The sequence below is a fragment of the Talpa occidentalis genome, unplaced genomic scaffold (assembly GCF_014898055.3).
Source record: "Talpa occidentalis isolate TD23 unplaced genomic scaffold, MPIMG_talOcc4v2.1 talOcc4.17, whole genome shotgun sequence".
NCBI classification, from domain to species: domain Eukaryota; kingdom Metazoa; phylum Chordata; class Mammalia; order Eulipotyphla; family Talpidae; genus Talpa; species Talpa occidentalis.
The window spans coordinates 44,515,567-44,524,341 of NW_023601754.1; the positions used below are offsets into that span (position 1 = coordinate 44,515,567).

Below are 8,775 nucleotides of genomic sequence, written 5' to 3' on the forward strand. Positions count from 1 at the left end.
GCTTCTCCGCTGGCTGCTGAGGCCTCCTCTCCTTATCCCCACCCCTCGGTCCGGCCCCTCCCGCCTCCCAACCTTAACCCCTCACAAACCAGGCCCCCCAACTCCCTCCTCCCAGGGCCCCTCAGGCGCTTCGGTGTGACATGGGGGGTGGAGAATGTCAACTCGCACCCCTCCATAAAAAGGCGAAGCCAAGCGAAAAGCCACAGGTGTGACAGATGACAAAGAGGAGCCTCCCATTCCCCAGAGGGGGCCAATCGAGGTTGCATGCAAACACCCCTCCCAAGCCCTGAACTTGGGGGGAGGAGGGACCGGTGAGGCCTGGGAAGGGGGGCGGGGGCCAGGACAGCTTCACGGGTGACTCAGCCACGGGTTCAGGCTTCCGATGGTTTAAATTTAGCCCGCAGGCCCTCTGCTCTGCGCTGACCTTTTTTTGGCAGGAGGTGGGGAAGGGGTGGTGAGAGAAGGGAGGCCCTCAGGAGCCAGGAGCCAGGGTGACCCGCTAGCCAAAGCATGGGGGAGGCAGGGAGCCCCCAAAATAGCTCGCTGGCCCCTGGCGGCATAGCCACATTCCTGCCCGGGCTAGGATTAGAACTAGAAACATTTCGGGGGGTGGAGGGCGGTGCAGGGACACCACTCCCTGCGCCTCCGGGCCAGCCAGGAGGGTTGTGTGTTCTCGCCAGGGTGGACAGTTCTCCCGAGGGTCGCAGGGTCTCCAGCCGGCTCTGGACACCTGGGTCTGGCCGAGTCAGCTCAGACTCGGGGTCTGCCCGGGGGACCCCATGTGGATGGGTTCCTGAATGTCCCTGATATGGATAATTTGGGCACTTTCACAAACTGCAAACTCCAGCTCAGGACTCTGACGAGGGGGTCCTGGCAGCCCTCTTCCCTGTAGATCTTGGGGGGCCCTTGGGACACTGTTCTGGCAATAGGGCCCGCTGGGGCTGGTGGGTGCCCCAGCCATGTGCCTTGGGCTGCCCCTCCCTCCTTAGTTTTTTTTCTACTAAAAGGGGGTGCAGAGGGGGCGGTTTGGGGGAGGCAGGGCCCAGTATTCGTGTGGTCAAAATGGACGGGTTCTAAGCCTGCAGCGATGCGCGCACAACCCCTCCACACCTCTGCAGAGGGAACAGACGCTGTGAAAACAGGGAACTTTAGTATAAATAAAAGGTCTTGGGGCCAGGGAGGGGCCCCGAGGGGCTTCCATAATTTAACACTCTTCAAAAGCACAAACAATAGCAGGGTGGGCGGCCCGCCCCCGAGGCCACTGGACACTGCAGGGGCCTGTGGAAGTGGGTCTCCTGGGAAGCAACCAGTCACATGCTGGGGACAGGGATGAGCTAACACTGACGTTTCAGGGGAAGGGGTCATTGTACTTGGCAGTCCCCATGTCTGGGGGACCCTCTGCCCCCCCAAATTTGTGCAGGGCGGGGGACCGGAGCAGTCCATCTGTCATGGTTAGTCTTGTGAATACGTTGATCCATGAGGTCAGCAGGGAGGGTTACGGCTAGGAGGCTGGGGCGCGGGGCGTGAGACCCCGACGTCCATGACTTCACACCACTGTGCCGCTGGGGGAGTTGCCTGGTTGGGAGGAGATGCCCTGGGGAAGATGAAAGGGGAGATGGAGGGTTAGAGACCACCCAGGGCTGCCAGTCCCACAGAGGAGCCAGCCCGGAGTCCCCAGGCTGCTGCCACCTTGGCCTTGCCCTTGGGTCCACCCCAGACCCCCAGACCGAGGTCGCTCCTCAAGGCTGAGGGGCTCAGCTCAGCTGGCCTCCCTGTCCCAGCAGTCGGCGCTCACGGGCGATGATGAAAGGCCTCAGGTGGTCCTGAGCAGGGGGTGGGGTGGGGTAGAGGTGGGGGGGCAGAAGGAGAGACTGGGGTCCCACCTGACTGGGGGGGTCCTGAGACTCTGGCGGGGGGTAGGGGGCGATCACTCAGGACAGTCCTACCTCTACCACTGACTTGCTGGGTGACCTGGGCCAGCTTCCTTCCCCTGTCTGGGCCTCGGACTCCTCATCTGTGAACTAGCGAGATAGAGGGGTCTCCTTCAGGACCTGCCCCACTCTCCAGCCCCCACGCCCCTGCCTCTGAGGCGCTGCGGCGGCGCTCTAGGGACTCGGACCCTGCGGCTCCCAAACCCCTTTCCGGGGCACAGCTCGAGGCCCTCGCACCCGGCACCCTAGCACCTGAACCGGAGCCCGAGGAGCTGAGGCAGCTGAGACCACAGCTCCCCACTCACAGTGGCCTCCCTCGCCTGGGGACGCGCCCTGACCCTTCTGCACCCAGGGGGTGCAGCCACGCAGCGGCCCTCCTAAAGCCTCCCTGTGCTAAGAGGTGAGAGCGGGCAGCGACCCGTCCAGCGTCGCACAGGAGCAGAAGCCCGGGCTGGATCCCACAGCCCCGGCGCGACGCGCGGGCTGGATGCGGGGACCCAGCTCACAGCTGACCAGACACCGAACCGTCCTCAAAAAGCCTCAGCAGCGGAAAACCCCGTTCGCCACAAAAACGCAGGCTTGACTTCAAGCGGCAAGCCGCGAGCCCCGGCGCGACCGGCCCGCACCTCGCCCGCCCGGGTCTCCCCCGCCCACCCCCTCTCTGCGGGCGCGCCCAAGGGCCCCGAAGCCTGGCACTGCATCTCGGAGGGCCCGGCCGCGAGGAATTCCGTCTTCCTCGGCCCCTGAGGCCAGGTCGCGCCAGCGACACCCCCTCTTCCCGGCTCGCGGCGGGCGGGCGCGGGGCTACTCACTGCCTTGCCCGGCCGGGCCCAGGTGCAGATGAGGCCCTCCTGGCAGGCGGTGATGATGCAGTCCTCCAGGAACAGGAGGACCGTCAGCCGCTCCTGGGCGATCTTCTTGCACACCAGGGGCTCGAGCAGCGGCACCTCGTGGATGCGCGGGCACAGCGCGGTGCCCAGCACCTTGGCCGGGTCCAGGCGGCTGCGGGGCGCGGGGCCGCTGGGCTTGTCCCCGCCGCCCCCGCCGCCGCCGCCGCCGCCGCCCCGGCTGATGTTGCCCAGGCTGTGGTAGCGCTTGTGCTCCTTCTCCGCGCCCCGGTCCCGCCGCTCCTGCAGCGTGAGCGTGGCAAAGCGGCCGATGCTGAAGGGCGTGCCGGGCTCCGGGGTGGCGCTGGGGCCGCCCGCCTTGCCGCTGCCCGCGGGGTGCGGGAGGCTGTTGGAGCGAGACAGAGAGCGGGGCAGGGGGCCGGGCCCGGGCTCGCCACCCCGGGAGCTGCTGCCGGCGGCGGGCGGCGTGGCGCCAGGCGTGCCCGGGAGGGTGCGGGTGCGGGCCAGCGGCGGGTGCGGGTAGAGCACGTCTTCGGTGAGGTCCCACAGGCAGAACTGCGTGTCCTGGCCGGCCGAGCCGAAGCGGTAGGTGATGGAGCCGGCTTTGGGCAGTGGGGAGAGCGGGGCGCCCCCGCCCGTGCCCCCGGCCTCGGGCTCCTCCTCCTCCTCCTCCTCCTCCTCGCCACTCTGGTCCCCATCGCCGCTGGCCGCCGAGGCCTCCTCGGCCCTCGTGGTGTAGGGGTCGAAGGCCACGGCGTTGACCCAGGACTTGTGGCCGTGGCCGCGGGCCACCACCCGGCCCTCCGTGAAGGACCACACGGTGACCAGGTCATCCTCGCCGCCCGTCACGACGTAGCGCCCGTCGGGGCTCCAGCACACGCAGAGCAGGCCCCCAAAGTAGCTCTTCATGAGCCCGCGCAGGAGCATGGAGTCGAAGTGGAAGACGCGCAGGCAGCCATCCTGGCTCACGCAGGCCAGGTGCCGGCCGTCGGGCGAGAAGGCGAACTCGTTGAGGGGCCCCTCGCCCACCGCCCACTTGGCCAGTGGGTTGCGGGGCGCCTTGCTCTTGGCAGCGTAGACGGCGAAGCCCTCGCCCTGCTTCAGCAGGCTGTACTGGGGCGGGGCCGAGGCGCACGGGTGGCTGACGTTGTACAGGTACAGGTGGCCGCTGGCGTGGGAGGCCAGGAACAGGCTCTCGGACTGGGGCAGCCACTTCAGGTAAGTCACCTTGGTCTTGTCAATCAGCCGCTGCCGGGGAGACAAGGGCGTTGGGAGAAGGCAACGCACCCCTGGAGACCTCCCCCCACGCCAGTCCCCAAGGTCTACGCCCCTGGACAGGAGCTCCCCCGTGAGGAAACCAGCCACAGGGCTGACAGGTCAGGAAGGGGGGACGCGGGCGGCAGGGCTGTCTCTGCGCGCCAGGGCTGGCAGCAGGCGGCATTTCCGGGACGCGTGCGGGAGAAGCGCCCCCTGCACGTGCCACCTCTGCTCCTCTTCCTCTTACCTTACCTCACAGCCTTCCACACAGCCTGTGGGCCTGAGCGCTTCTCACCCACCCCCCTCAACCACGGGCCCCAGGCGCCATCGACCCGGCAGCAGCGGCTCGTGCCCAAGCTCGGCTCTCTGCTCGGGAGCACCAGACACAGGCGTCGCTGCAAGGCAGCCCTGCTCCCGCCTCCACAGCCAGGCGGCCAGAGCGAACACAGCCCTAAAGCCCTTGGGTGGCGGGCACTCTTCATAAAGAACCAAGTCCTCCCAACCACGTAAGGCACTGCTCATTCTTGGAGGACTGCGAGAAGAAGCCCGTCGTTTCTGTTCTGGGGCTCACACGAGCGGGGGAGACAGACTCTGACTGCCAGTCTTTCCCCTGCTCACAGGCCCGACATGACCCTCCCGGACACTTCTGAGGACTCACCTGCTCGTCGCCCCGTCAATAACTAACCGCCCCGGCCCCAGCACCTCTCTGCCTCCTGCATCAGGGCTCCACGCCGAACGTGCTTCCCCTGCCAACTTGCCTCACCTCCCTCAGGTCTTGACTCCACTGTCACCTCCTAGCGAGGATGTCCCTGACCACGTATTTCAGCCTCGCCAAGCGCTGCCTGCTGGGGTTCTCACCACGGCCCGCACTGCCCTCCCACAGCACAGCACCCACAGCAGTCAGCTCACGTGCCAGCATCTGCCTGGCCAGAGAGACGGATGCGCCAGGGGCAGGCCCTGGGCCCGGTCGCCGAGAGGCGCTGCCTGCGGCGCACAGAACTTTCCACGCCCCTTAAAGGTTCAGTGCGTGGAAGACCCCGTGCATCTTTCACCCCGTCACTGTTCCACTCAATCCCTTCAGCCGGCCACAAATTCCGCACACGCGGAATCCCTCCTCTGAACGCAGAGGACGAGACACGGGTGAGCCCTGCTCACGCTCAGGCGGTTTGCCCGCAGCTCCTTCTGTGCCCAGCCCGCCCAGGACTGAGCGGTTTGTGTGTGTGAGTTTACACAGTCCTGTGAGGCAGGGAGGAGAGTCCCATTTTGCAGAGGAGGAAAACTGAGGCTCCAAGAGGAACCACCAGCAAAGCCACATGCTGAGTAAAGGCGACAGCAAAGAGCTGAATCTGGTGCCCACAGGGCCCAGAATTTGAAAGGCAAGAGTTCTGGCTTCAAACAAGCCCCAACTAGTGACGAGCCTCAGTTCGCTCATCTGCAAAACAGGTCTCACAACCCGTTGCCATGTTTCATCAACCTGTTGCTGATGAGAACGCCCGGAGAGACGTGTGCAGCGCGAGGTCTAGCGCACCAGCGGCCGTCACCTCATCCCACAGAGCTGTCAGTCTGGCCCCCGTCTCTCCCTCAGCCTGCCCCCCTCAAGTCTACACTCCTCCCCAGGCCGCTGCAGTCCCGTGCAAACTGCATGCGGCGGGTGGCCGGGGGTGGCTGGACTGAGGGGCAGTTTGGGCCCTGGGGGCCCACAATCACCTCTTCGTTGAATAGCTTGCTGGTGTCCTTCTTGATGAGATCCAGATACTGCACCTGGCCGGCTGAGAACCCCACCAGCAGGGAGATGGTCTCCGTGGCGGCAGTGAACTGGTTGAAGTCGTGGCAGGTGGGCTGGGTGCCCTTATAGATCCGCTTGTCAATTGGCTTGTTGAGGTCAATGGACTTGAGTGATGGGAGAAAAAGGAGTTAACAGCTTCTACCACCAAGAGGAAGGAAGAGGGTGTTGAGGTTGGGGGAAACCGCTAAGAGGAAGCGGGGTTAGATCCCTGAGGGAAGTGGGTAGGTAGGTGGGTGAGTGGGGAGGGAGAGGGCAACCACAGACAGGAAGGGAGACCCAAATCACAGAGAGGAAAAAAATCAGACAAGAAGGACTGCCCCCCACTCCCCTCCTGAATGAAACCAGTCGCCCCAAAGTTGGACTCCCAATTTCAGGGACACCTCTGCCTACAGTATCAACGTTTAGGGTGCCCAGCCATGGGCTCTTTTCAGTCCTGCCTTGCAACCTCAGCAAGCCCCCTGGGGCTCAGCACAATATTCTGAACGCTCCCCAAATTTCAGGGTCACCCAAATCCCCAGAACTCTAAAGACCACAATCCCAAGACTCTCTTCACTTTGGAGCTCCTAAATCTCAGGAGCCCATCACAGTTAAGGGATCCATTAAACTTCACAGCACCCTTCCCCCCTCCCAGACACACACATTTTAGGATTTTAGGACCCTTCATCACCTCTGGGCTCTCGGGATCCCCATCACAAATCAACATTAACTCTAGGGGTCCCATTCCCACTGGCACCTTCATCACTTTAGACACCCTGAGAATGTCCCTGCTGGACTGTCATCACCTCAGTTTCCCATGAATCAGAGATTTTCATTACCTTCAGAACCCCCGTTTTCTCTAGGGTCCCACTCACCAGGCTACCCAAGTCTCAAGACACCCCCCCAGCACCTCCAGACTGCAGTACCCCTGGGTTGTCCATCACCTCTGAGCCTGCATCACCTGAGACTTCCCAACAGCTGCAGAATGCCTGCCGCCCGGAACCTGGGTGCATTCCATACCCTCTGAGTCCCCATCACCTCCAGAAAACTGACCACCCCAGGTGTGCATAACCGGGGGTTCTCACATGACCTGAAGGTTTCCCGTCACCTCTAGGTCGCCAGCACCCCAGGGGTCTCCCATCACCTTTTAGAACCCCGCCTTTCTTACGAGAACTCTCCCGAGCCCGCCCCGCCCCCCATGTCCATCATCTACAGGATGCCCACCTCGGGCCCTGTTTCAATTCCGGGGCTTCCCCATCACGCCCGGCTCCCCTAAGGATCCCCACCCTCTCAGCAACCAGGGCCCCACGATGCAGGCCGCTCACCCGCTGGCTCCCGCGGCGGCAGCAGCCCGGGTAGAAATAGAGCTCGCGGCCCAAGTTGAAGCAGACGCGGTCTCCTCCCGCACCCAGCCCGGCGGGCGTGGCGGGTGGCTCCCCGGTCCCGGCGCCGTCGGGCTCCCCGAGGCGCACGAGGCTGAGGCGCACGGCGGGCAGCGCGGGACCGGGACCGGGGCCTGCGGGCGGCGGGGATGGCGCGGAGCCCGCGGCGCCGGGGCCGGCGGCGGAGGCAGGGCCGGGCGGGGGCTGCGGCGGCTGGGGCGGCGCCGGGGTCTGGGCAGAAGCCGGCCCCGACCTGCGAGAGGCGCCGTCGCCGGGGAGCAGTTTGTAGAAGCCCTCGCGGGTGCGGAACTGCGACTTGATCTCCGCGCAGTCCCCCATGACGGCGCCGGGGCCCGAGCCGCCCTCCGAGCCTCCCGCCGCCATCTTGGGCGCCCCCCCCCCCACCGGGCCCCGCGGCTGCCGGACCGCCGCCCGCCGCCGGGCCCCCTGCCGGAAGCCGCGAGCCCGCACCGGAAGGGGTGGGGTCGTCGCCTGGGCGACGCCTCTTCGATTGGCAACGGAGTCCGGAGGCGGGACGAGCCACGGCCGTCGCTCGGGTAACGGAACGGGTGCTGTGGGCGGGGCGAAGAGGTGGGCGCGGCCTTCGTAGCTGGGACCGCACGGTGATTGGCTGCGGGGGCGGGGCCCGCAGTGGAAAGGGGGCGTGGCCACTTGAGAGCCCAATTCCCTGGCAACGGCGCCTTGGGAACCGTTTGCCTAGCAACGCAGGGACCCTCAAGAGGTCAAGTCCATTTCTTGTCCTTGCCATACGTCGTGGATGATCCCAGGTGACCCCAGCGCCTCCTTACAATAGTCACCCTATTGATCTCCATTGTTTCCCACGGCTATCTTATAAGTCCTCGCCCCACGGCATCTTCAGTTATGCCTGCCCACCCTTGGCCACCCCACCCCGCAATCCCGCTGATCCCCAGTGTTTCCATAGAACTCCAAGGGTTTCATCTGATCCACTACCCATAAATGCTAGCGCCAAACGTCTCCACTTTTTCCACTAGCCCTGGCTGGGGGGAGATATGTGTAAGGAGTTGGTTGTGAGAGATGTGGCTGAAGAGAGAATCCAGATCACGGTTTAACTTTGCCCTGAGAGCATTAGGGAGCCACAGAGGGAGGGGAGGCCCCTCATCATATTTGTGCTTCAGAAAGAGCTGTCCAGATGCCAAGTGGAGTGTAGAGGAGTAGACAGGAGTCTGGGGGACCAGAGACAAGTCGGCAGGGCAAGGAGTTTGGTTGAAGCAGGGCTTTGCAGAGGAAGGAAAAGAGGAAATCGGGTGACAGAATGCAAAGACGGGGGGGGGGGGGGGGGAGACCGGAAACGGGGTGAGGGGAAGTAGTACCAATCTGAAAACCCCCAGGTCTGCAGTCTGCAGCCTGGTCACAGTCCCTCGCACATCGCACCCTCTTGCCCTTGGGTCTTTGCACGTGCGGTTCCCCCTGGAATGCCCTTCCTCACTCTGTTCTTGACCACCCAAGAGTCAGCTCAGAGCTCTCAGTCTTCCGCACTCCCCTTTTTGGGTGCTCACTGCTGGGGGGGCCTCCTGTATCCTGTGAGCCTTGGGAAAGCAAAGCTGGGGCTGCGT

The 8,775-nt window shown here is 64.5% G+C and overlaps 1 protein-coding gene across 1 annotated transcript; it reads right to left on the reverse strand.

The window, feature by feature from the left end:
- Positions 1–102: 102 nt before the first annotated feature.
- Positions 103–7,661, reverse strand: DMWD (DM1 locus, WD repeat containing). Its single transcript, XM_037516807.2, has 5 exons — positions 7,124–7,661; positions 5,744–5,926; positions 2,744–4,027; positions 1,947–2,021; positions 103–1,594 (listed from the first exon to the last, which is right to left on the reverse strand). Exons 1-5 carry the CDS (start codon positions 7,562–7,564, stop codon positions 1,547–1,549), a joined length of 2,031 nt encoding a protein of 676 aa, XP_037372704.1. The 5' UTR covers positions 7,565–7,661; the 3' UTR covers positions 103–1,546.
- Between the last annotated feature and the right edge of the window lie 1,114 nt (positions 7,662–8,775).